This window comes from Eptatretus burgeri, chromosome 17 (assembly GCF_056783735.1).
Source record: "Eptatretus burgeri isolate ZD-2024b chromosome 17, Ebu_testis_v1, whole genome shotgun sequence".
NCBI classification, from domain to species: Eukaryota; Metazoa; Chordata; class Myxini; order Myxiniformes; family Myxinidae; genus Eptatretus; species Eptatretus burgeri.
Genome location: NC_140977.1, coordinates 669775 through 694384, shown reverse-complemented (window position 1 = coordinate 694384; position 24610 = coordinate 669775). Strand labels below are relative to the sequence as shown.

Below are 24610 nucleotides of genomic sequence, written 5' to 3'. Positions count from 1 at the left end.
GACCGTGCCACACACTTGGATCCATTGCATTGTGGAGGAGTTGGAACATACCATACACTCATAACTCCTGGATCATGGATGGGTCGGACTGTGCCGTGTGCTTGGATCCATTAGATTGTGAACTGAATGGAAAGACACCATTTTTTTTTGCCTCCCTCGATAATCTGAGTTAGTCTTTTGGTGCCTTTTATATGTGCTGAGTAAGCAGAAGAGAAGAGAGAGGTTGCACAAGATTAGGCAGACAAGAGGTGAGATTTTCGCTTGGAGACAATAAATATAGAAGTTTTGAAGTTACTCCTGGATGCACTATTTCTCTCGGGTCGAGCAGCACAGCTCAGAGCATGGACTCAACGAGCCAGCCCAGGCATTTCAGTCGAGCCTGTGGCCTGCCATGCGCTGCAAGGCCCGAGAGAATGCCTGCGACTGTGTTTTGTACGTACAGTATCTCGAATATGTTTTGCCTCATAGTTATAAGCTCAAATCTGATATTCTACATCATTTGCAACCTCTCTCTTCCCTTCTGGGATCCTCGTGCTTTTCAAAGGTGCCAAAGAACACATTTGATTGTCGTTGTCCATCTTGTTGGTTTTCCCTCAAGGCTTGGTGGAAAAGAAACAGCCATGTACACCCACGAAAAAAGCTCACAAAGTGGAAGTGCAAGCTTTTTGCAACTCGGATTGACAATCGTAGGTGGCCCGCAGTCGATGCCACGTCGGGGCAGCAACGTTTTTGACTCAGGTTGAGCGGTGCATGGAAACTCGGTCATTGACGAAATGATGGAGCAGAGAGAGTGTTGGCATGAACCCGATTGGGAAACTGTGGAATCTTAGAATGTGCTGTAACAGATGAAGTTTGCTCTGGAATGACAATAAATGTCAGTACATGTCATGTGGAATGTTATGGAGCCAAAGGTCATGCAATTGACCTCTTGTCCAGGCACATGGTGTCACAAGAGGCTGCTGCTGGAGTTCTCGTTTCTCGCTGATAATTTAATTTTCATTGTTTGAAACATATCCGTCTCCTTTTGTGCCAGGGATTGTCAGTTAAAAGTAAACAAGCAAAATGATGAGTGGCAGTCAAGGTGTAACCATCCCTCGGCACTCTTTGTGATTCGTCAGTTGCTTGTGCTCCTCCAGATCGTCGTATCATTGGTAAACGGGCGTCCTGGCTCCACAAACTTCTCACACTCTCCTCGCCTGCAAGCCTTCACGGAGGCCACAAACGTGCGACTGCGCTTTTTACGCACCAGCACTCTGCTTGGACATCTCATGGGAAAAGCAAGGCGTGACCCTACAGTCACTCGCAGGGTACATTTGCTCCTTGATATGTGATCTGGTGTTCTTCTCTCTCTCTCTCTCTCTCTCTCTCTCTCTCTCTCTCTCTCTCTCTCTCTCTCTCTCTCTCTCTCTCTCTCTCTCTCTCTCTCTCTCTCTCACTCTCTCTCCCCCCCCCGGTGGTAGTTCATTTTTTGGGTGTGGTGTCATGGCGGCTGTGTGCAGCTGCTCTGGTGAGTTGTCGGTGTGTTTTTGTCCCCTCCTGCCACCTCCCCACCCTCCTCCCTCCGGCTTTTTCTATCGCTGTGTGTTTTTGATGTTTTTCCTTTCACTTCTCTACACCTTTGCCTTCGAGAGAGAGGGAGAAAGATTGAGAGCGGGCCGACTCTGGGTGCGGCCTACCCGCTTTGACGACGCTTTGTAAGCCTGTTTGCATATGATGCTTTTCTGTTGTTTATTTCAGTTTTGACTTATTTCAGTTTGGTACCTTCTTGTCCAAACCGGAGAAGAAGGGAGTGATAATATCGCTGTCATGGTGAATGCATCCTCTTGTCGTGAGGCGTGCCAGGGATTAACCAGGAAGCATGCGTTCGTGTGTGTTCCTCCTGGAGGAGTTCCCGTTGAGGATATTATCCTCATGGTAGGGAATATAATCGGCGATGAAAATATTCGTTCCGCATCGCGTATCGATCAGAAAGTGGTTGTTTTTCTTTCTGACTCGTCCATGAGGTCGAGAGTACAGGAATAACCACGGAAAGCAGTCATTTTATCATGGTGTGGCCAGTAATAACCCCTGTGATGAAAGTTGTAATATCAAATGCTCCACCTTTCATATCTCATGATAAGATAGTGGCCGTGTTATTCCATTATTGGAAAATGGTTTCCAGAATGTCCAAGATTCCTCTCGGTTGTCGGAACGAATGTGTAAAGCATGTAATGAGTTTCCGAAGGCGGTTTATATGGTCTTACCAGACCGTGGGGAAGATATGGGACTCAACATCTCGTTTACAATCAATTTTGAGGACATTATCTTGCATGAGGACAATTTTTTTTTTGAGGACAATTTTTTAATGAGAAAGAGGTTACCATTACTCCACCAAGTAACCTTCCTAATGTGGAGGAAATATTTGCAGCTGTGCTGCAAATAGCTCCCGATGACTCATCAGGAGCTGTTAAAAAGGTTGTGCTCAATATGAAGACTTTCACGACAAACACGATCCAGGTTTCTGCTGGGATTCCTTCGCAGAATGTTGAACAAACTAAAGAAACAGATCCCTCGGAAAAGTGTAATCAGTCTCAAACGGTACAAGAGTGTGTGCATCCATGACTCGCACGGATGAGGTCGATGATGCAATTAAAACTGTTAATGGATCCGTGAATGATACACCATCGATCCAAGCACGTGAAACCGAGCAAACTGTGGCCCAAGATGATTACACCCATTTAGTTCTTAGCTCTCATACGAGCCTCGACAAGGTATCCAAAAAAAAAAAAACCGTGTAAATGTGTAGCCACAGGAGGGTGGAAGCAAAGATTTAAATGTTTTTGAGAAAGATGGTGGGCAGTGTGCTGATGTTTCCCAAACCCAACACTCTGGGGACCCCCCAGATGCTGGATTAACGGCTCCCAAAACAAAAATAACTGAGAATATTGACCCGGACCCCAGCGGAGCAATGCCTGATTCAACCGAATCAGATGAGGAGATGGATATGACTGTTGTCACAGCCAATGGTAGATCAGCCCCAAATCCCTCCACACTCCGTTCTCTCATTTCTTAATGGAACTTACAGACAACGGAATGTTGTGATCATTGATGACTTTCCCAATCTCCCTTTATTCAGACTGCAAAACACGTCCGAAAAATACGCCGAAAAACTTAATCCAACAAAATCACAGTTTCATCGACTAAAGAAAGTTTTACAAAGGCAAAGGCTGAGTATTCTCAGCATCAAACAAAAACTACTACCAAATGATGAAAACACTCACTTTCGCAACGCTTAATATAAATGGTGGTGGTGCTAACCACCTCCGCCAGACCCAAGTAAACAAATTATTTCGACAGAAGCAACTTGATGGGATCCTCTTGCAGGAAACTCACATCACTGATAAGGTTGAACATGACTGGTGCAGCATTTTTAAAGGTAAATGTTTCTTTAGAAACATGTCTTCTCTATCTGCTGGAGGTATTTTTTTTTGTTAAAACCAGGACTCGCAGCTGAACCTTGCCTCTTTCAGGAGGTGATAAATGGCCGTTTTGTTTCCCTGGAACTGGTGATTTTATAACTTAAAATTTATCATTTTTAATATATATATATATGCACCAAGTGAGATATCTGACCGAAAAACTTTCTTTTCTGTAGTGATAAACCATTTTAAATTGTTTGATATCAATCAATGTATACGCATCGGGGGTGATTTTAATAGTACGTTTGAGCCCAAATTGGACAGAAACTCACCAGAACCACATCCCGAAGCCCATTGTGATTTCTCCCATTTTCTTTCTGTCACCGGTTTCCTTGATGTATGGTGCTTCATGCACCCAATTGATCAACGGTATACATGGTGTCGATGCTCCAATGGTTATCTGTCCTTTGCGAGGCTTGACCGCTGGTACATCACTCCATGCTAAAAGAATGTTGTAGCCTCATCAAATATTTTCCCCTCCATCTTCTCTGACCACCACCTGGTCACTGTGGGTCCATCCTGTCCCCAATTCCATCGTAGAAGTGCTTATTGGAAATTTAATACGAGTCTTCTGGATGATGCCACTTTTAAAGAAGCTTTTCGCAATCTCTGGATAGCGTGAGCAGAAACAAAGCTTTCTTTCCATTCTCGTAATCTCTGGTGGGACAATCTCAAAACCCATATACGGCTGTTTTCTGAACAGTTTAATTCATACAAGATTCATACAAGTCTGTCTCTCTCTGTGTCTCTCTGTCTCTGTCTCTCTCTGTCTCTCTGTCTGTCTGTCTCTCTGTCACTGTGAACGCAGTGTCCCTCAAACGTGGTTTACTGAACAAAGGTGTGGATGCAGTGTCCCTCTAACCTGGTTTCCTGAACAAAGGTGTGGATGCAGTGTCTCTCCAACCTGGATTCCATTAAAAGGAAGGGACATCGTCACATTCATTTCCACCTCCCCCTTTCCCGCCATCACCACACCCACTGACGATGTGTGCAAGTCCCCTAGCTGCATGTGACACCTTTCCTTGCTGCACGTCCCATTTTCCTCAGGCATTTGTCGTGTTCTCAGTGAGACATTTCACACCCCCATCCACTCTATTTACTGTCACGTGACTCGGCTTTTCATCTTCCCTAAAACTGCTACCCTCGTCGACCATGCTCTCAGCCTGACCTTCAAGCTTCCCTTTTGGTACAATCTCCATGTTTTGGGGAAACTTCACCAAGGCGTGGAGATTGTGCCGTTGTTGTAAAATATAACGATTTATTTAATGAACACTGGGGACCAGTTTATGTTGTGCCTCGTTCGTCATTATTTGCACTGTGGGGTCCCATTTATATAATGTAAACCTTTGTTATTAAACTCATCATTGTTGTTATTTTAGTATTTTTACAGCATCAAGGACATCAGCATTGGGGGGCGATGTGTTTGTCATGGGCATGCGGAGGCCTGTTCACCATTGGACCCTGCAAACCCTTACAGGTGGGTAGCTGGCACGCGCCCTGCCCCGCGCACAACTGTAACAGATGAACGGGCATAGAAGAGGCCATTGGAGGCTCAGCAGATTTGTAGTGATGCTGTGATCGATACGAAGCGTGGACGCATTACCTTTGAAACGGTTCACACACGTTTAGTGCGGTGTGCAAACATTTTTGTTTGTGTGCGTCCAGGCTGCACTGTCAATGTCAGCACAACACATGTGGTCCTTCCTGCGGAGAGTGCTGCCCCGGTTTCAATCAGCAGCCTTGGCGCCCAGCCACTACGGACAACCCCAACGAGTGTCAGCGTACGTCTCACCCGGGCCATTTTAAAAGATCTCTTCCATTTCACAGCGATGACCCCAGTTTTTTCCTGTAATGTGTAAATCCTGCCAGGTAACGATACAACAGGAAACAAAAACTGCAAAACGAGAATAAATAAATGGAATTATAGGCTTTTTTGGCATAGGATTTGTGACTGAGATGTGACGGTGTTTAGGATTTGTGATTGGGATGGATGACAGTATTTAGGATTTGTGATTGGGATGGATGACAGTGTTTAGGATTTGGTGGTTAGGATTATGATTTGGTGGTTGTCGTTACTCAAATGTAATGGACTTTATTTGAAAGGAAATTTAAATCACATCCATATCACAAATTATGCATTTCACATCCAAACTGCAAAATTAAAAGGATACTAAGTTTTATCAATTGATCTGACATCGTTTCAAAGATGCGACATGTTCAATTCAACAGCAGAAGAAAACGTATGTATGTTGTGAAGTTCTTGAACAATTTTGAACAGAATGTGCCACAGAGTTATCTTTAATCCCACTGTGTTGAATAAAGAAAATAGCTATTCGACATAATCATTAAACAGAAACAGGCAATGACAAATAATTTGAGAGATATGCATCATGGAGTATCGATTGTCAATGTCACCATCGTCATCGTCCTCATGATCCACGCTGCCGTCCGACTGTTCATCTCGGACCTTCATTTTCGCACACTCCTGGAGAACACGAGCAGCTGTGCAGCTTCGGCCATTGACCGTGCATGTGCATGAGGGCAGCCTCCACTCCCGTTTACACTTGCAGGATAAAAATACCAGAACAACATCAGGAGCCGGGGCACCAGACATCCACTCAGTGGCAAGTCTACCATCGTCATCCAATACCCAACCATTACAGTCAAGTGGACTGGGTACACGTGGAGTTACTTCAAGACCGTGGTGCCAAATGGCTGCTTGGTGACATGCTCTGGTAGCATGAAGCTTAAAACGATCCTGACAAGGAGGGAGTTGTCCTGACTGGATATCACCATTCTCAGCACGGAACACCTGAAACCGCATCTCGTTAACTTCTGTGATTTCAGTTTGAGACATGTTCAGCTTGCAAGTGAATTCCTCAAGCACATGGAAGAGATCATCCTGTAGGGTGCAGTCTTTGCCGAAGTCACTGAAAGCTGTCTGAAACCTCGGATTGTTGATGAGGAGTTTGAGTCGTGTCACCTTTCCACGGCCACTGAAAGCGCTTACTGTGTCACAGCCTGTGTCGGAATGCAATCCCAATAAAGCCTTACAGATGTTTCTGCCGAGAGCACTAGCAACTTTTGTTATGTCAACAAGTCTGGTGCAGGTTGATCCACATCGGATGAACAGATTACAGTCTATGTCGTCATGAAAAGCCAGACATAGCATCATGACGTCTGTGTCTTCTGAAGCTACTATCACAGAATGGAAACTTGACGATGCATGCTTACATTGTCATAGCAAGCATGTGTCTGCTTCCTCATGAGATGAACGGAGCTCGTCAACTTCAACTCCAGCCTCACGGGTGATCTTGGTACAGATATCCTCACATGTGACATAAAGGACCTTGTCTTAAAGTCTTATTCTGTCGGGCTCTGTTCCCCATTGCTCTGTGACGAATTTGATCAGCTTCATCTTGCTGATGTCACAAGACAGAAGACGCCTCCATTGGTGTATTCGGTGACTGAGTACTATGTTTGTAAAGCGGATACCTCCATCAGTCGACCTCAGGGCCCTTTCTGCATCTTTTATAGATATCTGTCTGTAGACGTCGAATACTACATCAACCCTGTTGCTACTTGCTGATGTATTCAGCACAGCTGAAAGAAGCATATCCGCCACTTCATCAAAGGTGAGATTCTCCCCTTTCAGCTTCTGTACTATACTCATGCCATCAATGATACACGCTGATGGGGTGTTGGACGTTTTCCGCAGCAGAGACATTACTTTCAAGCTTTCTGGCAAAGGTTGCTTTGTTGGTTTTCTTCATAGTACCATCACACTTGGCCAAGGATGAAGGAAGGGGGCCTCGGGGGTGTTTCAGTACATCATTCATGTTCAACTTTCTGCTGGAAGCTACGAGGATCATCTGTCCAAACAGTTTATTGTCACTTTTGAGGACTTGCTCCTTGTTAGGTAGTTTTCTGCAGATCCTTTTGTGGGCATTATAGTCTTCAACTGTATCTTTGGTAATCTGTCAAATAATGTTTTTTTTCTCGTCCTTCAATACGCTGTATTTGATATAATCTGTATATGCCGCATCCCCTTTCTTGTGAGCAGTCAAAAGATCGTTGGCAACTTCTGGGGACACACTAACACCAGTTGAGATGCTTAACAGCTCTGAAGGATTTTGACTGAATGGGTTTGTCCAAGTGTCTTCCATCAGATAAACCAAACTGTCAACATCAGTCTCATCCTTGCACATTCTTGAAGCTGACAAATATGTGTGAACCATTCTTTTGCTGCAGCTATCATCTATCATCAGCCTCATTTGTTTAAGACAGGTACTTCTCTACTCTGCTGTGACATCGCACCTGCTAACAGCAGCAGGCTTCAAGCTGAATCCCTTTGTGCCTCCGGCTGTCTGTGTGTCCTTGTTGACTGTTTCTTCAATGGTTTGGTCAACAGGAAGTCTACCAAATGTATTGGTTGCACCTAATTGTACTGAGAAACCTTCTAGCATGTGCTGATGAACCTCTGGGTGCGTCTCGGAGAGCCTGGTCATTTGGCAGTAATGGACTGGTAGATACTTGGCATAGTTCAGCCTGTCATATGCAAATCACCAAGGAATGATACTTCGGATAGCAGCCAAATGTCGAACCCAGTTTCCTTCCCTCGATGCTCGGATAAAGGCCAGGTATTATGGCCGAAGAGACGATGCACAAAAGCGCTCTTTACACAAGGGGTTTTAACATGAAAAACTCTAAAACTTGTCCAATAATTATCACAGAAAGCTACCAAACGTCCTGAAATAATATTAAGATATCACTCTCTATATAGAATAAATAACATTGGCTATATCCATGTCCTAGAATGTTATGATTTATGAACAAGTATACTTTTAATGACCGTTTTTGCTCTCAAATTTGCCTTGCGTGATTATTTAGCGAAGCATCTTATAGCCTATAAAATGCTTATCATTTAATCTGTAGTCAAATATTATATACCATTGGATAGGAAATTAAGTCAGCTTTCCAATGGTATGTGGGAATACGCTATATGATGTGGAAGAATAAGGATACGTGGCACAAACTGACCACACACCCTTAAATCTTGTCCGCAAAAGCGCCGTCCGAGCGATCAATGGTCTAAAACAGAAAATTGGAGATGATTAACTTGAGCTACTCGACTGAAAGGTCCATCATGCTGTTTTGTTATCTACATTTGTGTCTTCAATCAGCCGTTTCACTTTTTTGTGGTCCCTCAAGATGGTACCAATTTCCATCTCAGCTCATGGACTAATTGGGATGTGACGGTGTTTAGGATTTGTGATTGGGATGCATGAGGCTGTTTCGGTCTTGTAATTGGAATGCATGACTATGTTAAAGATTTGTGATTGGGATGCATGATGGTGTTTATGATATGTGATCAGGATATAAGAAGCTGTTTTCGAATTTGTGACAGTGTTTGTGATATATTCAGTTCAGTAAAATGATTAGAGACAGGGTTATCCCAGGCTAGAGCAAAAGAGAAGTTTTGCGAAATCCCTTTGCCATGTATTCCTCACCGACACACCCTGCGCTAACACTGTCTCTTTGTGTTTCTCAATATGAAACTGCTTCGCCAAGAAGCCACCAAAAGCATTAGAACACATGAGGCTTTGATAAAAGCCAGTCCAGTTGACCTTTTTAACATCATGCAATCATTCAGTGGAAAATTGTTTTGATTTGAATTGCCCTGCTTGTACAGTTTATTTTTTTTCTTTGCCTGTTGTTGTGAATTTACGTTATGGTTTCTTTTCTGGCCTGCAATTGTTGTCCCAAATCAAAAAGGTGAGCATCCAATGCTCCTCATTGACTTCCTTCATTGAGAGGGAAAGTTTTTTTAAAGTTTTTTTTTTTTTTTTTTTTTGGTTTGCACGTACGGACACGCAAGAGCGAAGGAACGGCTTGTGTGGTTGTTTCTGGCACGCGGTTTGAAAGTTTTTTTATTTTTATTTTTGCACGTACGGCCACGCACTAGTACCTGTAATTGGAGGGGATAACCATTCAGCTCTCACTGAATCAATTACCATGTGGCGAGGATTATAAATATATTTTCTCCTCCCATATTCTTATCGCCGAAGAAAGCCTCATAAAGCAATCATGAAAGGCACCATCAGGTAAGCACTTTGTTTCGGTAAGGTTTCATCACAAGCAATGAAACAGATCTGGTGGCTGAGGGCGTGTGTACCATTGGGATTTTCATGTGCAGTATGTACTACTTGTGTTTTCTTTTGCAGCTTTCGAGGAATTTAAATTGTTCGAGCTCCATAACGACAATTTATTATGTGCCCACATGAGCAGTAGGTATGTTTTTACCTCTGCCACGCCACCAAAGGTGGATGGAGGTTATGGTTTCACCTTTCTGTTTGTTACTTGCAAAATCGAAGATTTTTCAAGTATATTGTTCCGTCGATTTTGTTAGTCTGTCTGTCTTTTTAGATCCTCGTGGAGGATCTCTAAGTCTTACTCACATTGTTGTTCTTCATCTTCTTCTTGCGGACTTTTTTGTTTCACAGCCTACAGTTTTCATCGAAACTTCCTGAAACTTGGCATGTATATGTAAAAATACCCTGCGCAGACAGTAACCATCTCCGATTTTGAAAATTCCTACTAGAAAAAAAAGTTATGACGCCAAAATATCTCCGCTAATGGAAATCGCCGAAAAAATTATCTCCGAAACGAGGCAAGCTTTTTGAATTCTGTTTGCGGGAATCGAACAGGGCATTAGCAGAGATGAATTACCACACATATGATACATCACTATGACGTCACATCGATTTTTATGACGTCATTCCTATTTTTTGACATTTTTTGTTTCACAACCCAGAGTTTTCATCGGATCTTCGTGAAACTTGCCATGTATATGCAGAAAGCCCACGCGCAGGCAGTAACTATCTCCGATTTTGGAAATTCTTCTGAGGAAAAAAAAGTTGACGTCATAATATCGCCGCTAATGGAAATCGCCTATACCATTATCTCCGAAACGAGGCAAGCTGTTTGAATTTTGTTTGCGGGAATCAAGCCGGGCATTAGCACAGATAATTTATTGCAAACCTGATGCATCACAATGACGTCATATTCGTTTTTGTGACGTCGTCATGAAGAGGACGAGGATCTTTGCTCATTTGAGCTTGTTTGTCAACTACAGGTCACAATTTTAAACCGATTGTCATGAAACTTTACCAAACTGTAGAGGTTGTCTCAACTGAGAAGCCTATTAATTTTGACGTCAAAGGTCAAAGGTTATCTTGAGGTCAAATTTCTAAAACCATCACTTTTCATCCAATTTACTTGAAAATTAATCAGCAATTGCACAGTGCATTACTGAATCGGAAAACCAACTATTTTTGAGGTCAAAGGGTCAGAGGTCAACTCAAGGTCAAACTTCTAAAATCATCAATTTCAATCGGAAAAATAATCACTTTTCATCTAATTGACCGACGCTTTGATTGATTGTAAATTTTAATCCTAATGAAATGGACAATTTGATGTATCCATGGTAACCTTTGGAGAGGGGCGTGGATTTTGCCAGTGTCATGGTCTGCACGACGTCTTTTTCTTGTTTGTTTGTCAATCGCCTACAGGTAACAATTCTAAACCGATTGTCATGAACCTTTCTCAAGTTGTAGAGGTCGTCTCAACTGAGAAGCCTTTTAATTTTGAGGTCAAAGGTCATCTTGAGGTCAAATTTCTAAAATCGTCATTTTTCATCCAATTGACTTGAAGTTGAACAAGATTTGCATATTGTTACTGAATTGGGAAACCAACTATTTGAGGTCAAAAGGTCAAAGGTCATCTCAAGGTCAAACTTATAAAATCATCCATTTTCATCCGATTGACCTGAGCTTTGATTAAGACTCAATTCTAATGTTAATTAAATGGACAATTTGATGCATCCTTGCCAACCTTTGGAGAGAGGGGTGGATTTTGCAAGTATCGTGTTCTGCATGACATCTTTTTCTTGTTTGTTTGTTTGTTTATGAACAAAATATCTCAAAAAGTTGTTCACGGATTCAGAAGAAATTTGGTGTGGAGCTTGGGTACATGACGCAGACAAAATGTTTAGATTTTGGTGAAAATCCAAATCAGGATCTGGATCCGAGAATTTATTAAGTGATTTTTCACCATTGAGAGATATAACCAAAAATGACATATCACAGGATTTCTGAAAAAGTCATTGACTGATTTGGCCGAAACTTGGTCGGCGGGTTGGGTATGTGATACAGACGAAATGGTTAGATTTTGGTGAATATCCGAATCTAGGTCTCACTATCTGCCATGATCTTTCCTGGGAAAGCCACATTTCCAACCTGGCATCCAAAGACAGTCGCCGACTTGGCGTCCTCCATCGTGCAAAGTCCTTCCTCGGCCCACCTGAGCTCCTGACCACAAACAAAGCTTTTGTCCACAGCTTGATGGAGTACTGCTCTCCCCTTTGGACTGGTGCTCCTGCCTCTCACCTTTCTCGGCTTTACGCTGTGGAAACCAAAGCATTTAGGATCATTGGTATCCCCCGCGGTGAGGCTGAGTCTTTAGGTCTCTCACCCTCTCCCACCGCAGGCAGGTTGGTGGTGTTTCTGTCTTCTATCGTCTCCTCTCCACCCCCCCCCCAGTTCTGTCTGTGATATCCCCCCCCCCCCATATTTCAGCAGGGCGCTCAAGGTCCGCCAGCAACCCCATTCTGGTAAAACTACCAAAATCACGAATAACTTCTCACCTTCACCCTTTCATTCCTCTTTTTTCCTGCCTTTGGAATAAACTCCCACACTCTCTTTAATCCCATTCTTCCCTCCAGGCACTTAAAACAGATGTTCACCACCACCTCTTATCCTCCCCCATCCTAAACCATGATCGTTTCTACCCCCGTTAATCCACCCCAAACCCACCTCCTTCAAATTCCCTGCTTTCCTTCCTGAAAGTCCCTATGGTGTCCATCTTGTATACCCCGTGTTCCCCGCCCCATCCCTCTCACTTCCACAGATCTCCAAATGTCTCTGTTCCGCACTGTTTTGTCCTTCCCACTCCCGCCCCTCTTGTCTCCTGCCCCCCTTGGTGTGCGTTGTTTTAGCTCTCACACGAGCCTCGACAATGTCAACAAAGAATAAAAATCTGGATTTTGATCCGAGAATTGTTTCAGTGATTCTTCACCATTGGGTGATGGAGCTAAAACGATATGGAGCACTATATCTCAAGTTATGGATGGATTTGGGCGAAACTTGGTGGATCAGTTGGTTAGGTGACAAGGACAAGCCGATTAGATTTTAGTTCAGGTCTGAATCCAGATCCGGCCTCTGGTAGAAGTGGATATTTCAAGTCGTAACGCGATAAAAAAAAGTCGATTATCTGCATGAAAACCATAGACATTGGAAATGATCATGATCATTTGAGAGGTTTGTTTGACTTCTTTGCACTCCTGCACCTCTGAAATGAAATAGCTTAAAACTGTAGCTTGTGCTCAGGTGTGAAAGGGTAGAAAAGTGAGTGAGAGAAGGGATATAAGTGGGAGTGGATGACAGGATTGAAGGATACGAGTCATTTGGTTGAGTGGAAGTATGTGAAGGTGAAAAGAAGGCGGTGGGAAAAGTAGAATCACGTGCGAGTGGGATGAAGGCTTTGAGGAAAATGTGGGAACGGGGAGAGAGGATTGGGAGGAAGGGGTTGCTGAGGTGATAAAGGGAGTAGGTCTGCAGGTGTTGTCTGCAATTGGCCATCTGGTGTGTTTATCATGGAGTGCAGTTGTACTTCACATGGAGGAATGATGCGGGGAAAAAAATGGCCGCCCATTCAAATGTGAACACAATGATTGGCTTATAAACTACGATAGAGTGAAGGCATAAACATTTAAAAGCCAGAGCTTTTATTCTCGAGCGTTTTCTGAACTACCAAGACTTAAAAAAACACCAGAATACGTCGCTAAAGTACGACATCTGGTGATCGCTGAAACGCCATTTTGTGTGTCGTCATCGTCGTCTTCTTCTTCTTCTGTTTCTTCTTCTTCCCCTTTGAAAACAATGTAAAACTGCAGCCCAACCCACCTCAATAACTTGTGAAGCTATGATGGTGATTGCAACGTGAGCTGTTCATGTCCAGGTTGTTACTTTGTCTCTGGGCGAGTGCACGCAAGCTGATTTCATGATGTCATTCATCCAACGTGTGGCTCTTAACGGAATTCTTTCATCTCCTCTTCCTGTCCAGGCTGGAGTTCCTCAAGGCAGTGTTCTCGGCCTGGTGCTTTTTCTGGTTTTCCTCAATGATCTCTCTGACTCCCTGAAAAATCCTCTTTATCTCTTTGCTCATCCCTCAGACCGGCAAGCAGCAGCCTCTTCACTCCCTGCAGACCTGGATAAAATCACAAGCTGGTCCAACATGTGGAAAATGTCTTTCAATCCTGACTAATCTCACACTCTCACTATGTTTCTCCGAATGGGCTGTCTGGAACCCCTCCCCCCCCCACCCTCATCTACTTTCTCAATAAGCCTCTTGAAGAAGTCCTTTCATTCAAGCTTTTTGGGTCTCATTATCTGCCGTGATCTTTCCTGGGAAAACCACATTTCCAACCTGGCATCCAAAGCCAGTTGTCGACTGGGCATCTTCCATTGTGCAAAGTCCTTCCTTGGCACATCTGAGCTCCTGACGACATACCGAGCTTTCTTCTGCAGCCTGATGGAGTCATGCTCTCCTGTCTGGGCTGGTGCACCTGCCTCTCACCTCGCTCGGCTTCACACTGTGGAAACCAAGGCTTTTAGGATCATGCCGCGTCTTTGGGTGTCTCTCTGTCAATGCAGGCAGGTCGGTGGTCTTTCTGTCTTCGACCATCTGCTCTCCAGCCTCATTCCCCCTGCTCTGTCTGTGATCTGTCTCCCCCCCCTCCCATATTTCCGCAAGCGCTCAAGGTCCGCCAGCAACCCCCTTTTGTTCAAACTGCCAAAATAAAAAATTACTGCTCATCTTCACTCATTCATTTCTCTTTTTTCCCACTTTGGAACAAACTCCCACACTCTCTTCAACAACACTCCTCCCTCCAGGTCTTCAAAACAGCTGTTCACCACCACCTCTTATCATCCCCCTTCCAAAGCCATGATCTTTTCTACCCCCTTAATCCACCCCAAGCCCACTTCCTTCACATTCCCCTATTTTCCTTCGTGAAAGTCCCTGTAGTGTTCATTTTGTTTACCACATGTACTGACAGATCTCCTAATGTCTCCGTTCCATCCTGTTTTGTCCTTCCCACTCCTGCCCCCTTGTCCCTTGCTCTCTTTGTTATGTGTTCTGTGTGTTAGCTCTTATACGAGCCTCGACATTATACACAAAAAAAACAAAGTATTTAAACAATTTAATAACATTTTAATCTATACCAAAATGACAAAATAAATGTAACATTGAGCATTTTATTCCTTCAAAAAATGAAGAAGCAAGAAAAAAAGAGGTATAAAATCTCAAAAAAACCAACCAAACGATGGAGAAATAAATAACACCACATGATGATGCCACAATACAAAACCACAATCGTCTTGTGGTTTAGCATCACCACATCTTTTGACATTGTTCCATCACAATCCCACAACAAAAGCAAAATGTCAAGCGATGTCGTGATGGTAATCCATAAGAGGATTGCGGTGTCGTATTGCGGCATCTTGAACCATTCCTGGGTGCTTTTTGAAGTGTGTTTGGGGTCATTGTCCTACTGCGAGACCCGTGACATTCGACGGAGACCCAGCTTTCTCACACTGGGTTGAACATTGCGCTCAATCTCCTGATTTCATGATGTCATTCACCCAGTGATCTTGCTCAAATGAGCACACATTCAAGGCACCCAGAGGCAACACAGCAACCTGAAAACATCACTGACCCTCCTCGATGTTTGACTTTTGGGAAGGTGTTCTTTTCTTTGAAAGCTTCATTTTGTTTTCTGTAAAAATAGAAATGATGTGCTTTACCAAAAATCTCCAACTTGGTCTCATCTGTCCACAGGATATTCTCTCAGAAGGACTTTGGCTTGTTCAGGTGTGTTTTGGCAATGTCTCTCTCAGTAGTGGGGTCCTCCTGGGTCTCCTACCATGGGAACCCCCTTTTATTGATTTGGCGACAGATGACGACAGAGTTGAAACTGTCGTACCTTGTGTCTGAAGTTCAGCTTGAATCTGTTTGGTGGTTGATCGAGGTGCGTTCTCCACCATTCAAACAATCCTTCACTGCAATCTTCGATCAAGTTTTCCCTTGTAGCCATGTCCAGGGAGGTTGGCTACAGTGCCATCGGCCCTAAACGTCCTGATAACATTGTGTACGGTGGACACAGGAACATCAAGGTCTCTGGAGATGGACATGTAGCCTTGAGATTGTCCATGCTTGGCTACAATCTTGTGTCTGACCTCCTCAGACAATTCTCTGGTTTTCTTTCTTTTCTCTGTGCTCATTGTGGTGCAAACAGTGACACAAAACAGCAGAATGACTCCTTTTCTCCATCCAAACTGGTTGAATGAGTGATTTTTTTTTTATTGAAGGCACCTGCAACTCGCAACAGGTGAGTTCAATTCCAAAGTAAAGGAGAATCACCTGCTTGAAATCTAATTATTCCTAACAACTTGTAAAAGGTGCCAATAATATTGTTTGGGCCATTTTAGGATTTCCGTATCGAATGAGCGAAGATTTAGTAATTTTTTTTTTAGCTGTTTTTTGTTTTCTTCCACTGCAAACCATAGAAATACATTTGTGGATACCAAAAGATTTTTTAATTTCAACATTTTTTCTGGAAGAAATGGTGTATTACCTGAAAAGAGTGCAAGGGTGTCAATATTTTTGGCCACAACTGTGTGTGTGTGTGTGTGTGTGTGTGTGTGTGTGTGTGTGTGTGTGTGTGTGTGTGTGTGTGTGTGTGTGTGTGTGTGTGTGTATGTATGTATATATATATATATATATATATATATATATATATATATATATATGTACATATATAATTTTTTAAAGTCTCTTCTGGCTCAACAGTTGCAGAGGCTCTGCCCATTAGGCATGAACTTTGCAGAGCAACAGCCCCCTACATCTCCATGGGATTGTACTGCAGCCAATAACGGGAAGAGAATTTAATTTCTCAATCGTGTAGACCAGTCCACCCCGGAGAGTGAACATTGTGTCATGAACGTTGTCAATGAGTGAGAAACACATCCGTGGATTGATTGCGTGTACAAGTGGAACACCGAACATGCATGTATCACCATATTCGACACAAGCAAGGGAATGAGTGTAGAAAAAGAGGTGAGAGAGGAGGTTAAGAAACACAGTAAACTGCAAGCAAGATGGTTGGGTTAAGCAAGGCATAATGGTGGTGGAGAAGATGATGGGTAAAGGATGGAACAGGACGTGAGATAATGGTGCATCGCCAACTTGATCCATACACGTCCTGATTGCTGCACATCATGGAAATAGTGAGGATTGGGAAATACAGTTCCTACAGAAAGTCTACACCCTCTTTCAAAATTTTCATCTTTTGTTGCCTTGTAATCTGTAATGAAATTTCGTCAAATCAGATTTTTCCACCTTTATTTAAACATCGTAACCCACAACTTCCAAGTGAAAAACAAATTCGACAAATTTCATAGAATTAATTAAAAATACAAAACGAGAATATCTTTGTTGGATAAGTGTCCGCCCCCTTATCATAGCAATTGTAAATTAACTCATGTGTAACCATTCACCTTCAAAATCACACACCCAGTTAATTGGTCTCCATTTGTGTTAAATTGTGGTTATTCTGATTATTTCAGAATAAATCAGCTGTTCCTGCAGATTTCCTCTGCTTGGTGGTGCTTTAATAGCAAAGACTCAACCATGAGAACCGAGGAGCTTTTAAAAGACCTCAGGGATAAAGATGTCGAAAGGCACAGATCAGGGGATGAGTATAAAAAATATTTCAAAGGCCTTGAATATCCATTGGAGCACAGTCAAGGCAATCATTAAGAAGTGGAAGGCGTATGATACCACCAAGACCCTGCCTAGATCGGGCCGTCCCTTCAAACTGGATGCCAAAGTGAGGAGGAGACTGATCAGAGAGTCCACCAAGAGGCCAATGGCAACTTTTAAGGAGCGACATGCCTTTATAGCAAAGACTAGTCACTGTGTGCACGTGACAACAATATCCCAAGCACTCTACAAGTCTGGCCTTTCAGCATGACGATGATCCGAAGCACACATCCAAAGTGTCTGCGGTGGCTGCGGAACAAAAAGATGGATGTCCTCGAGTGGCCCAGTCAGAGCCCTGATCTAAATCCAATGGAAAATCTGTGGCATGATTTGAAGATTGCTGTCTATCAGCGCTCCCCACGCAACTTCACTGAGCTTGAACAGTTTTGTACAGAAGAATGGGCAAATATTGTCCAATCAAGCTGTACAGAATTAGTGGAGACCTATTCCAACAGACTCACAGCTGTAATTGCTGTCACAGGTGCTTCAACCAAGTATTAACTCAAGGGGGTGGACACTTATCCAATCAAGATATTCTCGTTTTGTATTTAAAGTTAATTTTCTGAAAGCTGTGGAATTTGTTTTTCACTTGGAAGTTGTGGGTTACGTTGTGTCCATAAAGATGGAAAAAGTCTGATTTAATATAATTTCATTCCAGGCCATAAGGTAACAAAAGGTGAAAATTTTGAAAGGGGTTTAGACTTTCTATAGGCACTGTATGTTGACAACTGTCTTGAGTAACATCGAGTTTTTCCTGAGTTAAAGTGGTTTAGTATTAACTTGGGTGGAGTTAACACCTAACAGTTTATTTTTCCTCATTCAACAGCTTGTTTCTGTCACGGTCATTCAGATGACTGTGTGTTTGATGAGCATGTGGCACGGAGAAGGGAGAGTCTCAACATCCATGGCCAGTACGAGGGTGGGGGACGCTGCCTAAACTGCCAGGTAACGAACGAAGATAACGTTCGCCATTGGGTGGTTTGGGTGACACTGTAAATTATTGTTTGATGGGTGAGTGAACTTGTTTTGTTTTATCAAAGCACCTGACAACAATGATGTCCAATACTTCTCCATAAGGATAGGAGGAGGGAAACAGTTCAATATTCCACTATTTTAATCAAGTCATGAATAATAATATGTAATGATTTAAGAATGACCTCTTTGAAGAGTGGGTTGGTATGAGGGGAAGTTGAGAATTTGGATTTTGTAAGGGGGGGGGGTTCAGAGGGGGCTGGGGTTAATTTAATCAAGTGGCATCTTTAGGGATCATATAATGAGATAATATTAAATTCCCATAATATATTTAATTGTTAATTTAACCAAATAACCTATTTAGGATCACATAACGAGATAATATTAAATTCCCATGATATATTTCATTGATAATTTAATCAAGTTTCATCTTTAGGGATCACATAACGAGATAATATTAAATTCCCATAATATATTAAATTGTTAATTTAACCAAATAACCGATTTTGGGATCACATAACGAGATAATATTAAATTCCCATAATATATTTAATTGTTAATTTAACCAAATAACATATTTAGGGATCACATAACGAGATAATATTAAATTCCCATAATATATTTAATTGTTAATTTAACCAAATAACCTATTTAGGGATCAGATCATGAGATAATATTAAATTCCCATCATATATTTAATTAATTTAACCAAATAACATATTTGGGGATCACATAACGAGATAATATTAAATTCCCATAATATATTTAATTGTTAATTTAACCAAATAACATATTTAGGGATCACATAACGAGATAATATTAAATTCCCATAATATATTTAATAGTTAATTTAACCAAATAACATATTTGGGGATCACATAACAAGATAATATTAAAATTCCCATAATATATTTAATTGTTAATTTAACCAAATAACATTTCAGGATCATATAACGAGATAATATTAAATTCCCATCATATATTTAATTAATGTAATCAAATAACATATTTCGGGATCACATAACGAGATAATATAAAATTCCCATAATATATTCAATTGTTACTTTAACCAAATAACATATTTCAGATCACATAACGAGATAATATTAAATTCCCATCATATATTTAATTAATTTAATAAAATCACATATTTAGCGATCACATAACGAGATAATATTAAATTCCCATAATATATTTAATTGTTAATTTAACCAAATAACATATTTCAGGATCACATAACGAGATAATATTAAATTCCCATGATATATTGTTACGGGGCCGGGTATTGGCGACGAGCACGACCACCAGATGGAGCTGTAGAGTCGGCTCTACCGATCACCCGGAATTTATAGGTCGTCACCCCGGATAACTCCGGAGCCGACGGATCCCTTATCGGACCGAAGTTCGCCAATATGTCGACCACATGGGGTAGGGTCGATTGCCAATTTCAATTTACCTAAATACCCATGTCGTCCAAACTACCAGGGAAATCCACCCTCGACGGCCCTCATACGGAACGAGCCGCGAGCGTGCTCGAACCGTGTGCGATCTGAGCAGATGATCACCGAGATCTGTCTGTCCAAATGTCCCTTTGTAGCGGCAACAGCCTGGCTAATTTTCCAACACGCAGCACGCTAAGCCAATGGAGGAAAGGACACGAACGAGCTGATACAACTTCGCAATGGGGATATTTATTAAACAGAAGGGAAATGAGGGGAGCATGTAAGGGCAGAGTTATCCGAATATTGATAAATGCAGTCAATGTACAAACAAAAAGCACTTAACAGTTGCTACTTAAAGACGGGCCCACACACAGACATACACACACAGAAACTGACTCCAATGGTCTTTATTGAAGACCTCCAGCTTGAGGACAGGTGAGCGAGAGACCAGAGCCTGCACTTGGACCTGTCCACCTCGTGTGGTCTTCGACGATCTGGCTCTTTGGGACTCGAACCCGCAGCAACGATGCCACTCCAAGCACCAGGGACGGAGGAAAAGCATTGGATGCCAGGTGGACGAGACGAGAGACGACCCGAGCACTGCCAAGCCGACCAGACCAGACAAGTCCTTCTCCGGCACCTCAAACCCGATCGCTGCCAAGCCGACCAGACCAGACGAGTCGATCTCCGGCACCTCAAACCCGATCACTGCCAAGCTGACCAGACCAGACGAGTCTATCTCTGGCACCTCGAACCTGATCGCCCAACCCTGACGCTCTTTCCAAGGCCCTGGCGTTCCTTATATTGCATTTCTCCTGCGGGCTGGGGGTATCGTGGGAAGGATCACCTTCTGAGACGTCTCGCCTCTCCTTGGTCGAGAAGGCTGTGGGAAAGTTCGCCGTCTGAGACGTCTCGCCTCCCATTGGTCCGGGGTTCGTGGGAACATCGGTGTCTGAGAGGTCTCACGCCTCCCATTGGTCCGGGGTTCATGGGAACGTCGATGTCTGAGATGTCTCACACCCCGCATTGGTCGCGGGGAACATTCCACCTCTCTGGGGTGGAGTCGGAGCTCTGGTAGCCGAGAAATCTCCGCACGTGGTCGAACACATGTAGACAATGGCGTCGGTGTGAGGAAGTGAGGTGAAGGAGTGTTGTTGTTTACGAATCTCCGCAGCACACACGTAATTCCCGTTACACACAGGTAGGGGGCCCTAATTCTAAATGCGTACTTACCAAAATAACTGAGCTATTGGACCTATATGTTGTGTGTGATGGGTTCCAATATTTCATTGATTTAATCAAGTTTCATCCTTGGGGATCACATAACGAGATAATATTAAAATCCCATGATATATTTAATTGATAACACTGGTCAACAAATTTGTTGTCTGCATTTTTTAAGCTGATTTAGGACGAATCTGATGCGCTGAATCCAAAACTCACATTAGTTTTGTTCAATCAGGTCAAGTTTTTGAGATATGGCCACATGTCGTTTTTTACATTTTTGTTCACATGTACGCATGTGTGGAGCATTTTAGAAGAAGTTGGTGGGGGTAAAATGTCATGTCAAATAATTGTTTTGATTGGAAATAATTATTTTAATGACAAGAAGTATTCAGGTACGATAGTTCTGGGTGATTATGTCGAAAAGGGATCAGTTTGAAGTCATAAAACCTCAAAATCTTCCAAAAATTGGTGAGGCAAAGCATAAAGTTCGTGGATCAAAACTATAGTTAATGGGGCAGATTTTGTAATAATGTGATACAAAAAAGTTGTATTTCTTGAAATAACGAACTCTGAAGAATGTACAATACCTACATGCGCCAATTTATGACATGCGCTTCTGCTCAAGCTTGGAGTGCCACAGTACGAAGCCAAAGATTGGAGACTGTTCATTGACAGCAGCAAGCGATCACTGAAATGTGTTCTGCTACACAACGGCAACCAGTTTGCCTCTGTACCCATCGCTCACTCGACTACACTGAAGGAGAAGTATGAAGCGGTGAAGTACGTGCTGGAGAAAATTGGTTATGATCAGCATAAGTGGTTTATTTGTGTTGACCTGAAGATGGTGAACTTTTTGTTGGGACAACAGTCTGGCTTCACCAAGTACCCATGTTTTCTGTGCATGTGGGATAGTAGGGACCGTGCTCAGCATTACACGAAGAAGGACTGGCCTGTGCGGGAGGAATTGGTGCCATGCAAAGAAAGGAACGTCATCAACGACCCTCTGGTGGACAGAGACAGAATACTCTTCCCACCGCTGCACATCAAGCTCGGCTTAATCAAGCAGTTCACCAAGGCTCTGGACAAAGATGGTGACTGCTTCACTTACTTGTGCCAGGCTTTTCCAGGATTGACCATGGAGAAGTTGAAAGCTGGCATCTTTGATGGTTCTCAGATCCGTCAGCTCATCAGAGATCCAGAGTTCAAAAACTCAATGAACGAAGTGGAACTGGAAGCGTGGAAGACATTTGTTTCGGTAGTGAAGAACTTTCTTGGCAACAATAAGGCCAGAAACTACGCAAAACTTGTCAACAACATGCTGACTGCTTTCAGAAACCTGGGCTGCAACATGAGCATCAAGATGCACTACCTATTTTCACATATGAACCGGTTTCCTGAGAACCTGGGTTCAATGAGTTGACGAGCAGGGGGAGAGATTCCATCAGGACATGAAGGAGATGGAGACCAGGTATCAGGGTCGCTGGGACGCAGTCATGATGGCTGACTACTGTTGGAATCTGAAGAGAGACCTCCCTGCCGCTGAACATTCCAGGAGTTCGAAGAAATGGAAGTTCAAGCCCTGAAGTTTGAACAGTGGTGACGCAACATGCAATTTACTTGTACTTACCTTTGTCAATGCCCACCATTCAGATGACAATAATCGATGTTTCTATCATGTAATCAATAAATGTTGTTGGCAAAACATTTTTTTTTCTTAAAAACATGTTTAGGATGATATGTGTTGACAAAAATCAGCTGATAATGCCACAAAAATGTAATTGATTTTGTCACAAGATCTGATTTTTTCAAATCAACTTAGCACAAAAACCTGACCTGATGGAGAGAAACGGATGCCATTTCCTGATTCAGCAGTGCCAGAATACCCTAATTCACTTGTAGAAATGTAGACAACATTCAGAAAGTAAAAAATTGTTGACCAGTGTAATTTAATCAAGTTTCATCTTTAGGGATCACATAACAAGACAATATTAAATTCCCATGATTTACAAATTTCTATGGTATATTTAACACATCTATGCTGGCCCACATTGCCAAGCATAATATGGTTGAAGTCACATTTTATATTACGTGGAATTTCCACGGGTACCTGCGAGTTGTTCATAATTTTTGTTGAAATGCCATTGAATTCTAAAACCCTTGATTTTTATCTATGATTTAGAGCACTTGCTCATTTGCATTTTCAAATCCCATCTGACCTTGCTCACATCTTTCGTTATTTTCAGTGATGAGTTTTGGAGAATGGAAACTCATGTGTGGATGGTTTCATCATTACCATTTTGTTGTGTGATTATAATTCCTTTGCTTCTTAGTTGTGCCAGAGAAGTCTAACAGAAGGGTACAGAGGTAGCATACTTGCCTGTGATCTGTCTCGTCTGTGTTTGATTCCCGACCCCAATATAAGCTCTCAGATTGGGACATGTGACTGGCTGGAAACCCCAAAGGTTGAACACATCTGTGCTGAGTCTTGAGGGGCGGAAACATTGATATCCCCCAGGTGTAACTTGGCTGTTCCCACTGGGCGATGTGGCTTTCCCCGTCCTCCCCTCACTGAGCTGTTGACTCTCCCAGAGGTTGACTTTCACCATGGCTATCACAGAGGGGGACATGGCTATCTCAGAGGGGTGCTTGCTGTGGCTGTCCCCCAGTGGAGACGTCGCTCTTCCGAAATGAGCCATTTGCATTTATTATTGCCATTATATTATGTGCTCAGAAACCAGTTTTTGCCCTCTTTGAACATCGATTTCTCACAAACACAAACGATTGACCTGAGTTATTTTGTTTAAAGGCATGTCATAATTTATTTTAAACAATATACAACCAGCATGGAAATAATGAAATGATAACACAATGACATCAGAGTGTGAACCATTTTCTGCATCATGTGTTTAGCACAACACAGTCGGAGTGAACTGCGAGCAATGCGACGTGGGCTTTTACCGACAAGTCGGCCTTTCTCCCAACTCTGCTCATGCCTGCCAAGGTCAGCTTTACCAAACTGCTCTCGTTCACGTTATTTACTTTTCTTCATTGAAATGTTTTCAATCGTCGTCTGTTAGCCTTGATATGTTCAGTGCGGTACGAGCCAGTTAGTATTGAGAATGCATTGAGACATTTGGCAGATGATTCCATATATATATATATATATATATATATATATATATATATATATATATATATATATATATATATATATATATATATATATATATATACTGAACATACCATTGTCTCTCTCTCTCTGTCTCTGTCTCTGTCTCTGTCTCTCTCGCAAATTTTCTTTTTTCCTTATGCACGGCCACATCTTTGTCAAATTCTGCAATCATGTACGATTATAATTTTGCATAGTGTGGACAGTTGTATTGTACATGGTATCTACAAATTGCCGTTCTGTATTCAAACCATCATAAAATAAATAATTTGCCAAAAATAATGCAAACAAGGTAAGGGTGGTCATTAGAGATCATGCCAAACCAACCCCACATCTTTCTTTGAGTAATTGTTGATGTGTGTCCATCCATTTGCATTCACAGTGTTTCAATGTTGAATGTT

General features: G+C 42.4%; 1 protein-coding gene across 1 annotated transcript in view; it reads left to right on the top strand.

The window, feature by feature from the left end:
* The window catches only part of LAMA5 (laminin subunit alpha 5), a 406222-nt gene that overhangs the window by 94718 nt on the left and 286894 nt on the right, over positions 1–24610 (top strand). Inside the window, exons 5-9 of the mRNA XM_085862975.1 lie at positions 1137–1307; positions 4838–4935; positions 5124–5239; positions 18226–18344; positions 23951–24041. Coding sequence (XP_085719101.1) covers positions 1137–1307; positions 4838–4935; positions 5124–5239; positions 18226–18344; positions 23951–24041 — 595 coding nt within the window. The remainder of the gene's footprint in view (positions 1–1136; positions 1308–4837; positions 4936–5123; positions 5240–18225; positions 18345–23950; positions 24042–24610) is intronic.